The 21,492-nt window shown below is 36.2% G+C and overlaps 3 protein-coding genes across 6 annotated transcripts; 1 reads left to right on the forward strand and 2 right to left on the reverse strand.

Annotated features, from left to right (window-relative positions):
- Positions 1–5,325: 5,325 nt before the first annotated feature.
- Positions 5,326–6,970, reverse strand: LOC124307402 (39S ribosomal protein L52, mitochondrial). 2 transcript variants are annotated; one of them, XM_046769045.1, is made up of 4 exons: positions 6,796–6,970; positions 6,615–6,723; positions 6,386–6,518; positions 5,326–5,597 (listed from the first exon to the last, which is right to left on the reverse strand). In XM_046769045.1, the coding sequence occupies exons 1-4, from the start codon at positions 6,839–6,841 to the stop codon at positions 5,433–5,435; spliced, it is 453 nt and encodes a 150-aa protein (XP_046625001.1). In that variant the 5' UTR covers positions 6,842–6,970; the 3' UTR covers positions 5,326–5,432. The 2 variants fall into 2 exon arrangements, with proteins under 2 accessions (XP_046625001.1, XP_046625002.1); XM_046769046.1 differs by having other exon boundaries at positions 6,615–6,693; positions 6,796–6,968.
- Positions 6,971–9,692: 2,722 nt separating this feature from the next.
- Positions 9,693–17,111, forward strand: LOC124307339 (armadillo repeat-containing protein 8-like). Of its 2 annotated transcripts, none has more exons than XM_046768906.1 (9): positions 9,693–9,971; positions 10,107–10,180; positions 10,565–11,009; positions 12,729–12,910; positions 13,277–13,586; positions 13,929–14,220; positions 15,148–15,674; positions 15,800–15,966; positions 16,361–17,111. In XM_046768906.1, the coding sequence occupies exons 1-9, from the start codon at positions 9,945–9,947 to the stop codon at positions 16,395–16,397; spliced, it is 2,061 nt and encodes a 686-aa protein (XP_046624862.1). In that variant the 5' UTR covers positions 9,693–9,944; the 3' UTR covers positions 16,398–17,111. The 2 variants fall into 2 exon arrangements, with proteins under 2 accessions (XP_046624862.1, XP_046624861.1); XM_046768905.1 differs by having other exon boundaries at positions 9,694–9,971; positions 12,726–12,910.
- LOC124307343 (islet cell autoantigen 1-like protein) lies at positions 16,902–20,416 on the reverse strand. 2 transcript variants are annotated; one of them, XM_046768914.1, is made up of 6 exons: positions 20,268–20,416; positions 19,656–19,924; positions 19,248–19,590; positions 18,573–18,848; positions 17,852–18,500; positions 16,902–17,721 (listed from the first exon to the last, which is right to left on the reverse strand). In XM_046768914.1, exons 1-6 carry the CDS (start codon positions 20,276–20,278, stop codon positions 17,605–17,607), a joined length of 1,665 nt encoding a protein of 554 aa, XP_046624870.1. In that variant the 5' UTR covers positions 20,279–20,416; the 3' UTR covers positions 16,902–17,604. The 2 variants fall into 2 exon arrangements, with proteins under 2 accessions (XP_046624870.1, XP_046624869.1); XM_046768913.1 differs by having other exon boundaries at positions 16,902–17,724.
- Positions 20,417–21,492: the final 1,076 nt, after the last annotated feature.

Consider the following 21,492-nt stretch of genomic DNA (forward strand, 5'->3'; position numbering starts at 1 on the left):
CGAATATCTCAATTTTACACTCTATAGGATTGAGTACAAGTTACCTAACCCAAATTTAACGCGCCGTCAGTGGCACCTTTGCTGCTTCTGAAATCAAACTTTCTTTAAGAGGTTTTGGAAAAAAATCGTATATCACACGTGCAGATGGGCGATAGCTGACTCGTGTGGTTACAGCGCTCGTTTTTGCGGATCACGCTTCAAACTTCACACTCATTGGACATTGTCGCATTTTCCGATCTTGTAATATACAATATACTATTTTCATTCCGACAGATGTCATTTGATTCAACAAAAAAGTGATCAGAACGATGGCTTGGGTTGTTGATTGAAACCATATTTATTGGATAAAAAATATTTCTTGCGACATACTGAATAGAAATTCTTTATTGTTTATCTTAAAAAAGAATTACATTAAGGAATTGCGCATGCGCATATTATAAATGATAAATTATGATTTGAATTTTAACAGATTGTAGACTGCATAACTTTATCGATAACAACATACGAAATTCATTTTAAATATTTAATAAAATATGTTTTAAAACTGCGGTAAGATTATTAACAGTATTTCGATCTGAATTTTCAAGAATATTATAAAAACCCGATTTGTCACTAATTAATGGTAAATCTGATATTATTCTTTTGTCATCAAATGTCTTACATTCAGTAATCATATGTAATAAACTATTACATTTATTACATCTATAAGATACCAGATTCTTATTTGCCTTAAAAATTGCTCCAGCAGCAGCTATTCTACAATTTACATAATTTATTTTAACAGTTTCAATTGGTACATTATTTGGTACAAATGAATACGTATAGTTTCAACTTTAAGTAATTTTCATACGCTCATTGAGATGCTTTACAATAACTTTATACTTCTAGTTTATATAAATAATCACTATATGCTTTACATAATTCTTCCTTGTTTGTAGATAATGACTCCAACGAAAGATTCTTTAATAGTACGTCTTTTTTAGTAGTGACAAAAAAGATTTGTTTAATACCGCAAGGCCTGATTATATTCAACTAGCATAGTTTCTTTCGACATATTTGATCACCATATTCGGTAAATTCAGCAAATTTTTAGTGTACACATAAAATTCTTCCATAAGGAGCATCATTTCTTCGTATCATAAACCTCACAACCAGCAGAAGTGTAACTTGAATGAGCTAAACGTAATCAATGTTACAAACCGAAATTTTACAAAAACGAGGACACGAAAAACGTGACCTTGGGCTCTTTCAGGCCTCTTTCTTTTGATTATCCGAAGAGTATTGCAAACAACCACAAGGTGTCGCCAAGGCTTTCGCGTCTCCCGCGACAAACAAATTCCGAATTACAGATGAGTACGGTCATATCCTTAGAACCAATTTGGATCTAGCTTGGCAATTGAACAATTATCTATGGTTGTGAGTGCTACTGGACATCAAGAATACCTAGTCGTCGGTATTATCTGTGCATGTAAGCGCACATTCCAGTGACCAATGTCACAGGGTCGTGAAGGATCGGTAGATGAAAAATTTTATTCCGAGTTTAAATAAAACTCCGTTCATGCATTACAGAATGTCACTGCAAACATATTCATCATTTCTGAAAAGCTATTAATTGTCAAGTTTAGACGGAGTAGTTCGAAAACGGTTATGCACATCCATGACATCAGCCTGAGCATAAGATAGGGGATGTCCCAAACTTTTTAGAGCATTTAAATGAAACGTTGTGTGAGCTGTCTGATTACAAGAGAGCTACAAAAATGCATTGTTGAGGAATAATCGATGCCCGTAAGGTGGAATCGGTAAATTCAAATTTGCAGAGACATCAGCTTTACGCACTCTTTGTTTTCAACGACCATCAACAGACCTACGAATCCACTGTTCATAACAGCTGTTTAACTCCAACCAACTTTATTATACTTATATTTTGTTTAAACCCAATCCGATTACGCAAGTTTTTACACATTTGTGGAAGAAAAATTTTTGATTTGCAGTATTATCTTTAAAACAATTGGTGTTCTTTTTATATATAGTTGGACTTGATACAGTATAAATGCCATGCATGTTATCCAAATTTGTTTCACATATTGAAAATAAGATTTAAGGGATTGCCCTGCTGCAACGAGCGTTAAGACAAGCTAATTTTCTAAAATTAATTACGGATAAACTGCTGTTGCAATATTAATAATTTCTTAATATCAACTCACGTACAAGTTAGGGAGTGTGATCAAAAAAATGTTCGCTCGAGAAACCGGTGCTCAAATTTTAAACGCGTTTTTCAAAACGATTTACACGACATATCGAGCGGAAATCAATAAATCGATTTGAAATTTGGTAAAGGTTTTCAAAGGAATAGTAATTTTCGACTAACGAACGATTTTGTCCGTTTCATTTTTTGGCCAATAGTTATTAACGATAACACAACGGATTGTTCAGTCGAAAACGTCGAAAAAACTTAAGCAATTCTCTTCTCTTCGCTAAGAAGGAGAAAAAGCTTCGTCATCCGAAAGCGAATACAATTTAGGGAATGAGCCAATTTTTTTTGTCTGTCGGACCACCGATACTAGCGATATCATGTACACACCGATCGACCGCGCACTAAAACTATCGAAAGGACATATCCTTATCACGTTTTATATTTTTTTAATATAAATATTGGCACACACTCCACGACATGTATATGAGTTGATATCAAAAAAATTTTATAATAATAACGAATCAGTTTTTCTGAAATTAACTGTCAAAAATTAGCCTGTTTCGTTGCCCGTGGCAGTAGGGTATAAACCCCTTAAGCATAAATTCTGGAATCGCAGGCTGTAAAACGCGGGACTAAATCGAAACTTTGCTTCGGTATCTTTTACATAGGAATTGATGTCAATTTCTAGATACTTTCTCAAGGGTTGAAGAAAATCCCGTTCTATACTAGGTGAAGGTTGAACCGAAACGATGCCTGGATAAGGATATTCCTACAAGTTATATACCTATACACAGGCGGAAGCAATCTGGTGTTATTTTCGCACGTCACGTAAGGTTTATGTACGGGGCATTCCACGTCAAATTAGCAGCCCATATACCTCACACCCTTCGATTCTGATCATTTTTTAGTACGATGTTCTTACGATCCCAAAAGGGTTTTGGGGATTTTTTCAGATTTTCGTCAGACACTGCTGAAATTTATACAAAATCACAAATTCAATCACGAAAACGCCATTTTTTCAAATCTTAAAAAACTCGCACTGATTCTATGTTTCAAAATGTGATTCTTGAGCAACACACGATAATGGGTTCTCAATATTGACTATTTTTTTCGCAAGTTTTTAGTTTTTCCATGGCGAAATTGTTTTTGCTTTTCTATTTTTTATAAGCCTTGGTCTAAATAGATTGCAGAATCACATTATCTTCATGATTCCGTGATCTATTTAGATCGGGCAATAGAAAATACAAAAAAAAACTCCAATTCCGACATAAAAAAACTAAAAACTTACGAAAAAAATAGTAAATATTGAGATCCCATCATTGTGTGGTGCTTAAAAATCACATTTCAAATCATAGAAACTGTATGAATTGTTTCAGATTTTTAAAAATGGCGTTTATGGAACTGGGTTTACAATTTTTTTCAAATTTCACCAGCGGCTAAAAAAATATTTAAAAAATTCCGAGACCTTTTTCGGTCGGTATAAGCATTATGCTAAAAAATGATTAAAATCGAAGAGGATGAGGTTCATGGGCTGCTTATTTAACGTGGAATGCCCCATATACATATATACACCTATACTGTACTTATTGCCATTATTTTTTAATAAAATCCCACACGCTTGAATCACGCTTATATTATACGCTGCAGACTTTTTTGGGTACATCAACGCGACCAGAATGATCCAAGTTTGAAAATTTGTATGATAAGGTTCAGTCGTGTTGTAATTTGAAAATTTCAAAAGGCTTCATTCTCTACACGTTACTAAACGGTCAGTAATCTAAATAATGAAACAGATTTCTTGAAACTCTCTTTAAGTGATCAATTATCTGCTGGTGGTAGTTACAAGCGTAGAGACCAAGTAAACTACCATTTTTCAAATCTTTAGAATCGTTTTCTGTTTAAGTTTTAGAAGCTTGATGAATGCTCCATAGTTTCCTAAATTCGAAAATATGAGGTAGGTCCCGATGGAAGATTGTGCACATGTATGGATACGTGACACACAAAGTTCACGTCTTAGCTCAAAGACATACATCAAAATGTCAGCAGTTTGAAACGTATAAAAATAATTTGGCAACAATATGCTCACGCTTCCCATCACAAGGTTACCAAGTTACAGCATGTAGAAGTTTCAAGGGTGGATCTGGGGGTCCCGTTAATCTATTCAACGCTACTTGAACTGATTCGTGTGCCAAATTTCACAATCTTCAAGCATGAGCAAGCTCTGGTGGCCTTAACTAGCCATATGCAAAGGTACTTGTTACTCATATGTCAAAAAAATATTTATTGTGTTTGCGTTTTCTTACATTCTGCACCTAAAATTTATAAGAAAGTATTCTGAAACAATTCAAAACGCATTTCAGGACGTGCTCATGGTATCGATGCAAAAGTTCATATTAATGTATAAAATCTGTGTAACATTATTGCAATATATATGAAATATCATATTGTTCAAAAATTTTACTGCTCACCTCCATACTCCTATTTTTTGGATGACTCTTGCAGATATTCATAAAGGTTCGACCAAAATATTTTTCAAGCTACACAGGGTTACCAAAGACAAAATTCAAAACCCCAGACAATAGACACTATAACAGCATTACAACCTGATCACCTGACGCGTTGACTGAAGATATATATCCCCAGTCAACGCCTGCCGAGATACCAGCGTGAATATGGGGCGTCAACGAAAAAAATTTTGTCCGACTTATCATTGAAAATGATAGATTATATGTGACTTTTATTATCATTTTTTATCTTTTCATCAAACTCTTAAAATTTCTAATATTACCGGCGATTAAGTTTGATTGTTACGTCGCTGTTATTTCTTGTCTCGCCGAATCTTTACCCACGTTCATTTACTTAGCCTAAGGTCTTTAGACAGCCCATGGTTTATTCCAAACGTCCCAAGAAGGATCTTGTTGCTTTTCACTTCTATAGTTCCACTTTGGTCTTCAATTATTATTGCAGAAAACAATTGGTGCCCAACATTAATGTGGAATTAAAGTGCATGTGGCCGAAGTATCACACTAAGTTACAATTTTTCTTCTTGTTTCGGAACGTTAACGTTACTAACTTCAACCTAATGGAATAAGGGAATCGAGCTATCACTTCTGACTTTGAAATCAGTATCATTTGGTAGAATAATTTTATTCATGTTAAGAAGCAATCCTAAATAATAACAATACAAATAATACAGTAATCATTCATGAACTGGTGACTGACAATCCTCTACCAGCAATTAATTGTCTTGGTCTATCGTAAGTTGTTTTGCTGCCAGTAATTGACCTTTGGGTTTCAGTTTCCTATCTAAAATTGCCTGAATTCTAGCCGCTTCTTCTTTTTGTAATCGATCGTGTCTTTCCACAGCATAATCAATTTCTTGTGTCAATTTTATAATTCTTTCCTGAAAATAAAACCGAAAAGATCTAGGTTTTAACACAAAGTGCGTAAATTACAGTTTATAAAGACTGAGACTGATAACAGGTAACTTTCAATTAGTTTTAAAAATGGAAAAAATTGGAGATGTATTGCTAATTTTTAATTAGTGGTGCTTTAAGTATCATTTACATGTAATTACCTCATTTACTTGTTATTTGATTAGGCAGTAGTGCACATGAGTTATGTGTTAAGTATTAATCAATTTCCAAATGAGATAACCTAAATTTAAAGATCTAATGCTGCAAGGTCTGGATTTCATTATAATTTTACTTACATTTTCAACCAGATTTATGAAATATCGCATGTATTACCTTATAGAGTAGCCAAACTTGTTTTAAGTTCTTACTATTGTGGTGGAAAAAAGTGGATATATGTGTTTCTTTGTGATATATTATAAGAAATTTGACAAGTAGGAATCTTTCAGAAAACTTTTCATTTCGAAATAAGTCATAAAAATTGAACTCACAAACTGCAAGTAAGAAACACTGAGAAAATTCATCAAGATATTGGCTTATTACATTTATTTGATGCATGTAATCTTTAAAGACCAATATTTGTATTAAAATGGTATAGAAACTTAGAATTAAACCACCAAAAAAGATCGTATGGAGTTCACTGGATAATTAAACTATGAACTGCGCAATATATAAATCGCAACTGCATTTTTAAAAGGTGAGGAATAATGACAAAAATAAATAGCTACCAGCTCAGCTTATACACATCACGTAACAATGTAATCATTGGTATATTCACCGCATATTCCCGTTGTTTCTCAAGGCGATCTCTATGTCTGACACCCAAAGGCGTTGGGCGACCATCCTTGAAGGAATAATCTGGTAAATTTGTGAGTGGACCAAAAGTATTGGGATTCGCTGTGAGACCTTTTCTGCAAGAAAATAGTGAAAAGATGATAAATTTGTAAAAGTGATTGACCATAATTACATATAGGTCAATGCCAAGATTGACCAAACATATTTCTTACTTAGCTCTCCATCTTTGGTCAAATTGCAATGTCAAAGATGTTGAAAATCTTCTTACACCTAGTATGATACACGTGTGATCTGAAACATTTGGATATATTCGTCGGTAAGCTGTTAAGTTTTCGAGTTTGCATCTTAACCTAAAAATATTTTAAAGTAACTCGTAAGAATTTTATCTCTCACCTACATGTTGACTCGCTCTGTACGCAGTTTGAATCATAAGCGCCATTTTAATTTGGGATAAGACTATTTTCTTTCAAAGCATATGTTTTTATCTTTACCAAATTATAAGATACCCGAATTCATATCCATACATTGGCCGTGTTAAATTTCTCACACCTACCGATGACTAAAGATATATGAAGATCGCCAGCCCTAAGTTGTGTTTCATAATGGTTTGTGAGGCACCGTTGACTGAATATAGTCTTCAGTCAACGGAGGCACTAACGGGTACGGGGGTAATTCTAGTACTCTGCACGTACCGACGCGTCTTACGAGATCCCAATGGGAAATCGAGTCAACAAAGATCGGTCAAACCAAAAGATTCATCATTCCACAAGTAAATTACTTATGCCATACTTATAAAGTATTCATGTTATCGTTGACGAATTCGGAGACTGATAATTTTGTTACAAATTTTAGATTTCCCGTTAACTGCTCTAATGGAGAACAACAATAATAAAAATAGTAATAATAATCCTTTATTAAAGTGGTTCGTTTCACCCAAGTATCGTATCGGATGGGTGTCAAGCGAGGACCCTAGGTAAAATTGTAAATAAGCGACTGATTCCTACAGAAACTAAATTCATATGAATTCATAGGATTGATGTAAATAATATTGCCAGAAAAATGCTCAATTAAACAATATCTGAAAATAATGATAGAATGCCTATTTTAAGTATATTAGCAAAGAATCGGTGATTCCGTAAGTCAGTCGCTTAATACCTGGAAGTAAGAGTAAAGTAGAGCAGGACGTTGGCAGTGGTAGATAGAAACACCCGCATTTGCACGAGGGATAATGGAAACTGCCGAATACCTTGTCCAGGTGTAGCCAGACCCCAGTCCAAAACACCGACCAGCAACGCAGCGCCTAAACAGCGTGATCCGTTTTACATTTTTGCAAGTACCATTCAGGACCCAATCGGTAGGCCGGGGATTTGAACTCGAGTCCTCCCGCTCCGCAGTCACGAGTGTTAGCACCTGAGCCAATACGGTCAGTATGGCTCAACGTCGTAAGAAGATCTGGCGAAAATCCAAGAAAAGGAGCGACTGTTTACTCGCGTCACCTTAGAGTGCGTTTAAGGGCCCTAAATCATACTACTACGTTCTTGAATAGAAAGAAACAAAGATTGACCTCCGCTCTCATTCCACTCTAATCGCTGTCTCTTTCTACCAGCCGACCATATTTTGCGCGTGTTCGGAAATTGACTGAAAGTACTGTCAGTACTGAAAATCTACAGTATATGTCACTTGGATTTTCACCATTTTCAGTACTGACAGTACTTTCAGTCAATATCCGAACACGCCCTTTACTGGTCTAGGCATAGTCCATACTATGGCCATACTATACGCCAATGCTGACGGAGGCATCTCTCGCTCAACCCCCTGACACTCCTGTTTTTTTGAGTCCGTCTTAACCACGGTCTTACATACAGGGCCGTGTTCGACGGTCTCTTCTTTTTGATGAACTCCTTCAAAATGATAGGAGCGCACGCGCCGAACGTACTTCCTGCTGCGCGAGACCGGTACATGCGCAAATTATTACAATGAGGATATCATTTTGAAGGAATTCATCAAAAAGAAGAGATCGTCGAATACGGCCCAGGTCTTCAAACTCATCGAAATTTGCGAGGTGAGGGAAATACGCTTACGCCGCATTTTTGGTTTTTCGACGCTGCCGCTAGTTCGCAGTGTCGTAATGTTCGCAAACACAACCTATAAATTTCCCAAATTTTCCAAATGTACTTAAAGATGATTTCAAGTATATCATTTAATATTTACCTCGAGAATTTTAGAAACAATATAATTTGATGGAGAATCTTTGTTGATACTGCCCTGCAATTTTTCTATCTCTTTCCCAACAACCTTACGGTTCCAACGGGAGTTAAATGCTATTTCTCAAGCGTTCAGCCCCCACCACTAGAGTTTCCAAACCTGTATGTAAGACCGCGGACAGAACTAACTCTGTCCTTCAGTCTCATTCGGTCTCTGCTTCAGCAGCCACGTAAAACCACGTATCCTTTCACTATAAGTCTATGGGACGGATGCGTTCTCAGTAGCCCCCTGATACTCAACACTGCCCATATACTAAAAAATTGTACGCGTTTTGTCCCCGTTTTTTAGTTCCTCTACGTGGCGCTAGTAGACTTCTGACCACGGTCTTACATACAGGTCCGGAAACTAGTAGGGTAGGGAATGACTCGGATAATGAGGCAAAACCGTGGTTCTCGTCTTCGCCGTCTGCAGCGCTGCCCCCTCGGGGTGAGCCAATCATAAATCAGATCCGAACAGCTGATTTTTCGGAATCAACAATCCTGAATAACACTCAAAACTGATGAAAGATGCGAATAAAAATGATTGAGATGTTTACTAGCATTCCATGGCGGGCGTGATAATTGTTTTATTTTAACGGAATTCTCAAATGTTTAAGTCAATAAAATCCATAAACATCAAGCGAGGGCTCACAACTTTTGAGACAGTTTGAGATCTTGTGTAGATGATCCACCGTTTACACACTTTACACTGAGTTATGAACTGTCAACAACTTCGATGAGCAGGTTATCTTGTCGGTATATATCTACATCTATCATATCCCGGGCCAATGGCGCCCCTAGCGGATAGATAGGAAACAAGACCGTGTGCCTCACTAACGGTGACACCCCCTACCACTCAAAAGTGCCGGAGTTACCAGACCTGTATGTAAGACCGTGCTTCTGACACGCTCGCTGCTCTCGCTGACCGCGCGCAAGCTTGTCAGACAACTACTAGCGTCACTAGTGCTGGAGATCGGCGGCAGAATCGAGGGACATTTTGCGAACCACTTTTAGCAGTGTATGTCAGGGGGCTGGTTCACAGAATTCCATGTTCGGCAGACGTCGTTTCTTGTGCTCCAGGCTTTAAGTCAAACCTAGTTCGTATGCGGATTGGTTCACATATTACCGTCACGCTTCAATGCCAGACATGGCTAAAAGTTTCGTAACCTTGTGTAGCAGAAGCGCGTTTACGTCTACGTAAAAATAATAATAAATTATTTAAATACTCCATGCGTCAAATGGCGATCTGAAAATATCTTAATCTAAAGAGTAATAGTGTATTTACTATTTTAAAGAGCCATGGTCTCGTTGATGCAGCCGTATATGGTGAGTATATCAATACAACAGTATTGCCTGATACGTGACAACCGGCCTGCAACTTGACGTTTTCACTACTTGTATCTTGAATGTCGATGAACGGTTTTACTTCGATTATTCAATGATATGTCATCGCATTTCTAGGACGTTGAAAGTTCTAGAAGCTACATCGACGAGTTATATTCTCCCAGTGGCCAAAAATGCCTGGAGGCTATTATGTGAGTATCTATAAACGATTTTTTCAACTAGTCTAACCTCAAAACGTCTCATCGACATAAAATATCTAGTCTCATTTCCATTAGACGCTTACCTGTCATAACTTCTCATATATTATACCTTACTTCAAGTACCCCTGAGCAATATTTTCTTCTTTGTTAAGAGTATTTCTTCCATGCACAGCTTTATAAAATATTTTCATTTTCCGGGACTGTTCTTACTCCACAATTCCATAAATTTATCGATCATTGGAAATGATCAACAGCAGCGTTTTAAGTCATATATAAGCATTCAATCTTGTGAAGTAAACAAAATTATTTCATGATTTATCCTCAAAGCAGGTCATTTACATCAATTTGTCTACATTTGCATTTAATTTTCAACAGCTGCCTAAAAAATTCAGTCATTGGAAGCAATCGACAAAAGGGTTCAGTTATAGCGCAAGGCGTGGTACCTAGACTGCTGCAGTTGCTAAGTGACTCGACCGGAAGAGTAGGAGATCGTGTGCGGCTTGAATCTGCTGTTACTTTGGGTTCCCTAGCGAAAGGAACTGATCAGCATGTCAGAGCGCTCATAGAACTGAATGTAGTTCCACTGTTGCTGCAAGTGCTGCTGGCCAGCACCAATCGTTGTAACGAACCTGACGATGATAATCAAACTCCATTGGTCGAAGCATGTCTCAGATGTTTGAGGACCGTTTTTCACCACACAGCAGCCCCTGTTCATGCTATATATCAGGATCCTGGATTGGTTCCACGCTTATTGGCACTAGCTTCTAAATCTGTTACCAATCAAGTGTGTGTTGCTACCATTTTAACAGCAGCGTGCAAGGTACTAAGGATTATTCTCATTCACGTTTATATTGCTGATTTTTTTTCATTTTTGTGCTACTTATTACTACGTGTTGCAATGATGCATCATATCTTTCTCTGAAACTTTCTGTGATCAACCCTTATTAATCGAGGAAGTTGAAGTTTGTAATGGTATTGTTATAGTACATTTTTGGCAACAGTAATTACTTCGTAACTTTAGGATTAACTGAAATTCAGTAAACTATAACATAGTATTAAAATGATTATACATTACAATTTAGCATCTTCTAAAATGGTCTGAAGTCCCAAAATTAAGATGATCACCTTTCGTTATGGTAGCATTAATAACCTTCAACCTCATATTAATGAAAAACTTTGGTTTATGTGATTGGGTTTAAGTGCCTGTAATACATGCTAATCTCCTTCCGTGAAATTTTTTAATTCTATATTAGTGCAATCTTTGCAGCATTCTTTAAAGCTTTGTCTACAATATGTAGCTGAATTTTTGTTTTTGCTTACTTCTTATCAACTCAATCCTGGTATTTTTAATTGGTATCTCTGAGTTTTTGTACATTGGTTGTATAGATCTTCATACAAATCTTGAAAGTATAAAACCATGTGTGTATTCATCAACTATGTCACAAAATTTTTACTAATATTGCAAGGGTTTCTAAAGGCTTTTTATGAAATCCAGAGTTTGGATAAGCCATGAATATAGTCATAATAATATTGTTCCGATTATGCTAAACATTTCTTTGTCACCCATATTCTTCGGATATAGTTTATCCAAACTCTGAATCATCGATAATTATATTTCTTTACCTAAATGGGAAAGCAAAATCTGAACCATTAGCTTGAATAACATTGTAAGGCATACTTTTTGAAATTTTCAGGAAAAGCTAAGAAGAGTAATATTGTCAGATTATAGCCAAGTACGAAATAATGTTGCAGAATTTGTCATATTCCATATCGTCATACGTTTTTTTCCCTTTTCACTGTGTTCTGTCACTAATTCATCTTATAATTAGTCGACCACTGCGATAATACAATCGACAGAAGTTGCAATGTGATTCAAAGAAAAGTATTAAACTGTGAAAGCTCTACTGTAGAGCAAAACACGATTTTGAGATATTTTTCATTAATGATTGTGAAAAATGCATATAACTTACGCTCACTTTATATGTATGGATTAGAGTAACAATTACGTTTCAAAATTTGTAAGTTACAACGTTATACAAGCCAATAATTCATCTAAATCAACATATTTTTTCCCCATCTTATTATCATCTGAAAGTAAACAACATTAATATACAAAAATTTTTGAAGTGAGCTTTCTCGATAACGTATATGAAAGAAATAAATTTACAATGAGAAAAATTAATGGATGACCATGGGAATCGAACCCGGGACCAGCGGAAGCCTGTCCATGGACTTATACCCACTGTACCACGAGGCATCCCCGCCGTTGTCACGTTAATCGTTCTCGTCTAGTATTATTGTTGTGCACATTGATAGTATTGTGTATATGTGGTTGATCGACTTTACTCCCACTTATACTCATTAGGTGCATGCGACTTTGCCTAACGAGTATGAGTGTGAGTAAAGTCGATCAACCATACATACACATTTTCAATGACAACTCTACATACTTGTTTCAAACACAAGTCTGTACCAAATGATAAATATGTTTCTGAACTCATTGATATGTTTGATTCATTTATGTATAACGCGACAGCAGACAGCTGAAGAGCAGAATGCACTATCCCGAGGTGGAGCTGTTGGTGCGCTTGCAACACAGCTAGACTCTCCTCTTTCTGATGTTCAACTACCAGCTCTCGCCTGCCTTGCAAATATGTGCTATCAGAATCACACGGTATCTGCACTAGTTGCTGCAGCTACAACCAACAGCTCTCAAGGCAGGTCAGTTATACCCTGAATTAATCAGATTGAGTAATTTGCAGACAATTTTAGTCAGTCACAATACTCTCGTAATTTCATCATAGATTTTCATACAACTCATAAATATTTGAACTGTTTTTATATTTTCATTTTTTCCAGTTTCTTAACAGTAATAGAATAAATAGTACCCAAATTTCAGTAGTAAAATGATTAAGTAGTATAAAATATTTGAAGTACTATTTGCTCTAAAAACCGTGATCTGAATTTGTAAAACTAGTAATAATGCATTCCTGGTTAAATATATTGGATTTTTCGATATCTGGCATTCTTCTATGCCTGCAATTACACACTGTGTTCTTTGTTATATTTATCTTATATTCTGAACAGAGCCGTGCCGGTTGCATTGGGCCAGCTGATGGGTCGCGAAAGAAGCGCACTAGTCCAACTCGAGGCGGCTCGGTGCGTTGCATATATGCATAGAGCTGGCGCTTTGACTTCGACAGATCCACGAGTTGTATATAGGGCACTACCTTGTTTGGTAAGGCTTTGTCATCGAGAAAGACCTCCTAGAGAAAGAGTGGCTGCAGCAGAAACACTCGCGTACCTGACCGAAGTCGACACAGACCTACAACGACTAGCATCTATTAGCAATCACCTTATATCCAACCTTGCAGAATTGCTGAAGCCACATCCATCGGTAATAATGCTTACAAATTATTCTGGTTTTGAAGGCTTAGTGTATGTGCAGTAAGATTATTATAATACAAACTTTTTCTAATATTTTTACTCGCACATCCTGTAAGAATTCTTACTTTTTATAGTTGCAGCGTAGTCGAAGCAAAAAAACTTTTTATGTCATTTAAGGCATCTTGTTCGTCAAAAAAAAAAAAAAACCTCAGAACGTAATTGGAGCATTTTAGACACTGAACTGAATATCTTTACAGTGATCCTTACACGTATCTATTCAATAGACTTGTGACCAGCTTAACTAAGTTTTGAACATGCAAAGGTGAAAATTACATTACATTATTTCTTGTAGGTGCTAGATGCAACGCTTTCACAGGATATGCGCCAAGCGGCATTCAGAGCATTTGCATCTTTGGGTGCGAATGATGAAGATATTCGTAAGAGAATCATTGAAACAGAGAACTTGATGGAGCAGGTGGTGGGCGGTTTGCAAGATCCCGGTGGACCACGAGTACGACTTGCCGCAGTTCGATGCTTGCACTCGCTATCGAGAAGTGTGCAACAACTGCGCACCACATTTCAAGATCACGCAGTATGGCGACCACTTATGCAACTATTACATGGAGCAGACAGAGGACTAGAGGGTACGAATGCTAAGCGCAATAAGCCTATGATATATGGAAAGAGTGCCAGTATGTTACGCAAACGATACGACACATCGTATAGCTACATTCCGGTTCGCGTTGGCCCTTGAAACTCCACAGTCGGTAATACATTTAAATTGGTCTTAAGAATTTTTCTATAACTCAACATGATTACTCAATTTAGTTTTACCACCATTAAAATATCTAATTAGCGCTGGTAGGAGTCACATTTCTCTTTTAGTGGCAATTTTGCTAAGTGTGTATTCAATTTATGCGCGGTGCAGGTCGCATTTGAATTTTGACAGTTGGATTAATCATAGCGCGCTATTTGTCATCGAGTTTCTGTCATTTTATCGTAATTGAGCTTTACAATTGCACAAACGGCGTCAAGTACCTGCAATTAACAAATATCATTGTAAATTTCCTGACTTTGTCCTATATTTGTCGGCCTACGAGCTTAATCAATTTTCAACAGAGCCAATTTTTAATACTTTGAGAAGGCCATCAAAAAAACAAATAGAAATTGTTTGTTTTGAAAACTGCACTCACGACAGCGTTTTACAACATAAGGTGTAAATAAACTAATTAAAAGTAAAAACGGTAATCAAACGCACACCAAAAACATAACTAATTACCAACTTTTTCCAATCTCCATTATTTTGCTATAAATCTTGACTCATTTTTGCAAAATTGCACCTCTTGCTTCACTATTTTGAGAGTTTTCTGCTGCCAGCCCTGAATATTGAAAAATACTCCAATACACATATGTTTCTTGAAGATTTGTGAAAGAGTCATTTAGAAGTTGGAGATGCAGGGCATGAGTCGCGCCATCATCTCAACAGGGAACCGATGTACTGCACTTTATTCCAATCAGTATTGTTTTGGTTCCCATCGCTCTTGGTTGTATTACCTATATTACACCATTAGGTAGGGGATTAGAAGGCGAAGAGGACTTGCTAACTGTGGCCTCTAGCACCCTGTGCAACCTGCTATTGGAATTTAGCCCAAGTAAGGAGCCTATTCTCGAATCAGGTGGAGTGGAGTTGTTATGTTCATTGACCAGGCGACCAGACCCTGCGCTACGCCTAAACGGTATTTGGGCGCTGATGAATGTGGCTTTCCAGGCTGAACAGCGTGTCAAATCGCAAATCCTCTCTTGTCTCGGTACCGATCAAATATTTCGTCTACTTGCTGATCCGGAATTGGCTGTTCTAATGAAAACACTTGGCTTGTTACGAAATCTTCTGTCAACAAAGGCACACATTGATCGTATTATGGCAGAGCATGCTGCCCACGTGATGCAAGCTGTCATTCTGGTATTGGAAGATCCTGAACACCCAGCTGATGTCAAAGAGCAAGCTCTGTGTATTCTAGCAAATGTCGCCGATGGGGATCGCGCACGCGATCATATCATGGCAAACGAAGACGTCTTGAAGAAACTCATGGATTACATGGTTTGTGCATACATTATTTACTCCGTTTCTTTTCTAACAAAACCAATTCATATCACATCATATTTCTAACTATTGACATAAAACAAATAGAAATATATCAGTATTAACGATCTTAATGTCTTCAGATGCACAGTAATGTGAAGCTACAAGTGGCAGCTATTTTCTGTGTATGTAATTTGGTCTGGAGGGAAGAGGACGGGGCTGCGCAACGTCAGGCACGATTACGCGAACTAGGCCTTTACCGTATTTTACAACAATTACGACACACCAAGGATTCACAGCTATTCGAAAAGTATGTACATGTACATAAATGTAATCACTAAAATTTTCGGCCTTTACGACCTTTATTTTTACAACGACGAGAAATTAGTTATGATCAATTGAAGATAATGAAAGATTGCAATCCTCCATTCACTTACATAATTTACTTTGTCAACAAAGGCTAACACTTTCAATGGGTTTGACTTTTTCGAATAGTTCGAAAAAAAATTTGAGTACTAATTGTTTTTAGTCTATGATTTTATATCATGCAGAATCATAAATAAAAAAAACAAATGTTTAAGATTTTTTATTATGAAATTATCCAACTCGAACAATACGAGACACAGTTCCTTAATTTCTTCAAATATCAGAACAAACTTCTAAGTCAACTTTTTACTGAAAATTATATTTATTTTTCGTTTCAGAGTAAAGGCTGCCATGTCTCAGTTTACCGATGCTTGAGTACAAAATCGACCGACTGATTCAGTTACGTTACCAACTAAAACGGTTTTAACTCCTTAAACCTCCTTCGGCAACCGTAAAATTCACAAATAACAATCAGTCACTGTAAGCTCAAATCCAAACCCAGCCCATACTGTGATCCTTTATGTACTTTTATGTGCTCCCTGTTAGTAGATTAGGTGCTCAAGATTTTAAAGAAATCTCGCTTTAAGCTATGCCTGTGAGTAACGTCTCCCTTCGTATTTCTTTTTCGTACAATTGATAAAAAGCTTTTAATCAATTGAATCAAATTACTGCAGATTTGTTTGTCTTTATAAGATTTGTCGTCCCGGGAGTTTTTACGATAGTAACATTGAAACGAATCCCATTGATATCACACAATATTACAAACTGATCATGGTAATACATTTTATGGAATGACAAATGTGAAATATCAGTTACTACCTTACGTCAAAATGTGAAGGATCGTTATGGGTAACTGATGCATCGTGAAATAGCGTAACGTCATTTGTAATACTTTTATTGTGGTCAACACGTCCCTTTTCATAATGGATTTGACAGGTGATCAGTACAGTACAGAAAATATCGAAAAATTTGTAATTAAATTAAATTAATTTAAACCCACACAACAAAGAGTGGTCTCGTATTTCTAGGAGCCATTTTTAAATAATAAATTCCTGTAAAAATGTAATAATATATTATTATTAAAAATTACGATCAAATCCATAGAATTTTGAATGTAGTCTAATACATCTAAATATGTATAATACGATTATTTTCGGTAGAAACTCTTTGGTATAAATTCCTCTGTGTTTAAACATTGTACGAGATTCGTGAACATATTTCACTAATTTTTTTTATAAACTGCTATGCTCATCTCCATGTCGGAATGTTCGTTAGTAACGATAGATACTTCAATTAAGTACAAATAGACATATAGGTAACTTTTAATTCGGTTATTTTTACTTACGTTATAGAGATTTCTTTCAATATTTTGCACTCTCAATAATAATTAAAAGTTACATTTTCTAAAACTAAAAGTATAATTTAAATTTAAAGGATGCTAAATGACTAGGAATAATGGCCATATAATGTATTCAACAACGGCAGACCTGTAACGCCGTATAAAATTAAACATGGCCACATCATATAAATAATGACGAATTACTAGTTCAAATATTTTATATATATATATAAAAACGTTGGACTAAGCAGGGGCATTTCTATCGCTGATTAGACTATCCATCGGATTGTTGGCAAGTGGATCTAACTCAGCAAATAAGTCCAGCCAAGAGTTTCCTGTTTTATTTGATTTACTTTTGTTCTGCTGAAATGAAAATGTTTGGCAATTATTACTTAGTGAATAGCAATAGCAAGTCTCGAAAATTCAATGCTTGCTATAGAAGCAAGTATTATTTTACTAAGATTAAAATTTATTTCGTTTATGTGCTCGCCTTATTGTCGTTGCTTGCGCTAACAGGATCTTTCTGATTTGTACCAAGTGTGGCAGCTCCTAAACTCTGTTTCAATATACCGGGTGGTAAGAAAGTATCACCAGACATCATTTCCCAATCATTGGCACTCGTAGTAGGTGTGGTATTTAAAATTTCTTCAAATAAGGCTACACTTTCTGAAGTTAACAAGTCAAGAGGTGCTTGCGGTTGTTGTTGTTGAGGATTAAAGAGTGGAGAGTTGGTAAAATCAAAACCAACACCAGTGCCAGTAAATGAATCCATTGCCAAATCCAGCTGTGTCAGACTTTCATCCAATTTTACTTGGTCTATCTTTTTTGCAGATTTCTCTTCGTTCAATTTCTTGGTCTGTGGATCTATGTTATTAAAGAAATCAGCAAGCTCCTTGTCTTCGGTGCTGTTTAAAAAGCTCTGAAGACCTTTATCTCTGTTCTCATCGTCAGTATTCAAATTCAATTGTGAAAGACTCAATTCCGTATTGTCTGGAATATGCGAATCATCTCCAATATCCAATAATTTTTCATCATTATCTTTCTCGATGTTACCTGCTTCCGTTTTCTTCTCATCAGTTGCTTTCACTTCTTGAGCTTCCTCCACATTGTCATGATAGTCAGACTCGAAGAACAATAATCTATAATATCAATATAAAACCAACAGTTTTTGGTAGAAGCATTTAGATTACCTAAATTGCTAGTTCACTCACTTATCTTTGTCATCCAGATCCTCGTTGCCGCCTGTTTTTTGTGCCAGTTTGATAGAAGTCTCCGCAAGTTCCTTTACAACCATAAAATCGTACTGTTGGTAGCCCTTGAAGCTGTTTGCAATTGTTGCATATGCTTGAGCAGATTTTTTGGTAAAATTTAACAAGGTACTTTGATACAGAACAAGTGCGTGACTAAACATATTGCATCTCGCCGCTGCCAATAAATCCACTTTCTGCAGGCAGTCCAGAGCCAAGTGATCAAACGCTGATTTACCTCTGTTGAAAACAAGATAACATCATAGCAATAGAACAACAAAATTGTTCTTTGAAAAAATAATTCTTTACGAATCTTACATAAATTGAAACACTTGCGATTATATTTTACAAAGTGTATTCGATTTTACAAACACTTAAAATCAGTTTTGCCACACTTGTAACATATAAAAGGGTTTTTTAAAATCCTAGCCAATTATTCTAGTATATCACGTTTCGAAGAGAATGGGAAACATGTATGTTATATTCTATTATTCTATTTTTTAGAAATTTCAGAAATAAAGAAAATTGGGGTTCTCAAATTCCTGATTATAGGAGTACAAATGACAAACTGATTTGATTAAAATTAAAACGTTGCAGTTCATTTTATAGTGTTTCTACATTGAAACTACGCATGCCTACCTTCGAACTCTAGTTTGAACCTTTCTGAACCGTTCCAGTTGCTTAAAAGTATCTGGGTCCAATTCTTGAGATACATTCTTCATCCAAGAAAGGGCAGCCCGATATTCAGTTCTAGCTTTTTCCATAGATTGAACATTTTGCAAAGTGTCCTCAATTGCCCTTTGCCGAAAAGTCTCAACCTCCTGATACAATCTGACTAACGGTGCTCTGAGAGCAAGTCTTTGTTGCCCTGAGTAGGATAGAGATTTCCCAACAGCTGACATCATCTTGCCAGCTCTAGTTTTATCCTGTTTACCAGCTTCCTTCAGAAATCGACCCATGGCATTTTCTTCTTGCGCTAGATCTATAAGAAAGTTTGATTTTTGATTGAGCCAATAGTACAAGGATATCAGGACGTAAAGCACTTACTGCATAAACGTTCTTGGTATTTGTCGATTATTCTTTGCAGATGCAAACAAGATTCTTGGATACTACGAAATAATTCCAGCTTAGAATCAAGTTCCGCATCCGAAGCAACAATGCATTCATCCTCTTTTTTACCAAGTTTCTGCGATAAAGCTTGTTTTGTCACCCAGTATTGATGTTGCATTTTAGTTATTGCCGAATCGTCTGGTAAGTCAGCTTTTTGCACCCAGCGATCAAAGGCACTGCCTGACATGCCGGATGTGCCCCTATCGCTTGAATACAAAAAAAAAACAACATATTTCTTGAAAGCATACTGTTGATAATATGTTTCCAAATTATACTGATATTAAGTGAAAAAATGTACATTTCAAGAGAGAAACAGTACGATTATGGTCTGATTGATACATTTTGACTTAACACTATTGCTGGTAAACTACTGCTTCTTAATACATGCGGTTAGGTTTCTTATCAAAAGTCAAGTGATAAGAATAAAAACTAGTGTATGGGTTCCGGGCAGCCCTATGCAAACGGTAAACTGAATTTATAATATTACGGCACTAACATTATACGCGATCAATAAAGCCGAACAGATTACGTAGGAATTATGAGACTTACTATGCATTCATGGTGAACAGTTTCGGACCAAGTAAAATATATCTTGAAAATAATATTCTGGTAAAAATCTAACAGTTTGACATTTCACATGCTTGAACTCTACCTACAGGCAGCGGGCAGCCATTTACAAGCGTCGCAGCTGGAAATGAACATTTTTTTATTAGCGTGCGGTGCAGAGTGCAGCACCGTAGGGAGTGACAATTTTTTGCCCGCAATATTTCAAATACAAACTATTGCCGGAGAAATGAACTTAATTTCTTGGTATCTTAACTCGTGAATCGAATATCAATTCTACCCTTGATTCCATTTATTTGCACTTAATTATAAAAGAAACATTGGTCTGAATCATCAACATTTCAAACATCGACAAACCAGTGAATTTCTTATCACACTAGCATGAAAAGTGGGCCGAACACGAAAGTAGAGAATTTCGTCTCAGTGGTGTAAAGATAATAGGTTCGAGCATGCGCAGTCCACAATTGCTTCACTTTCGAGTCATAGTTGGTAATAACTAATTCACTGAATACCCGGATACGGAATATCTGTTGCTAGTTCATTGCCAGGTATAAAACATCCGGCCAGATATTCGACATTCCGACAGCGAAAATTCAGGTGGGAGTCAAAAAGTAAAATGACCGCACTATAAAAAACAGAAGAGTCAAAAATCTACTTTGTACAATTTCAAAACAGGAAAATTAAGATCAGAATTGAAGCTCAAACTGTATAAAGGCATAGAAAGCTCAGGAAGCTATTTTTGAAACAAATTCTCAGTGACTATTTCTCCACGTATCACGATCATTCTCTGCAATTTCTACAGATCCTTTATTTTGTTTTCAGTAATTCAAAAGAAAGGTACTCAACTTTGTGACGTCTTTAAAATCAACGTTGAAAGTAATGTTCGTTTCACTAAATTGATAAGATTGACTTACTTTGTTGGTTTATGCGATTTCGCCTTCAAGTTCTGTAAGTAATACTGAACTTATATGAACTTTTATGAAGTGTTAACAAATTACGTTACGAAAAAAAAATACTTCAACAAAAGACTATATCGCTAAAGTTTGACTGTTAATTCTTTAATAAAAAAAGTATAGTATACCGGTGCAAAGAGGAGCACTTACAGAAAGAACATGATTACGGTTATTCAAATGACATTTCACCGTCCCTGTTTACTTGCAATTAAACGTAAGAAAATTCATAGTGTTAAGGGGATTGGTTCGCGAAAGAT

The sequence above is a fragment of the Neodiprion virginianus genome, chromosome 6 (genome assembly GCF_021901495.1).
Source record: "Neodiprion virginianus isolate iyNeoVirg1 chromosome 6, iyNeoVirg1.1, whole genome shotgun sequence".
NCBI lineage: Eukaryota > Metazoa > Arthropoda > Insecta > Hymenoptera > Diprionidae > Neodiprion > Neodiprion virginianus.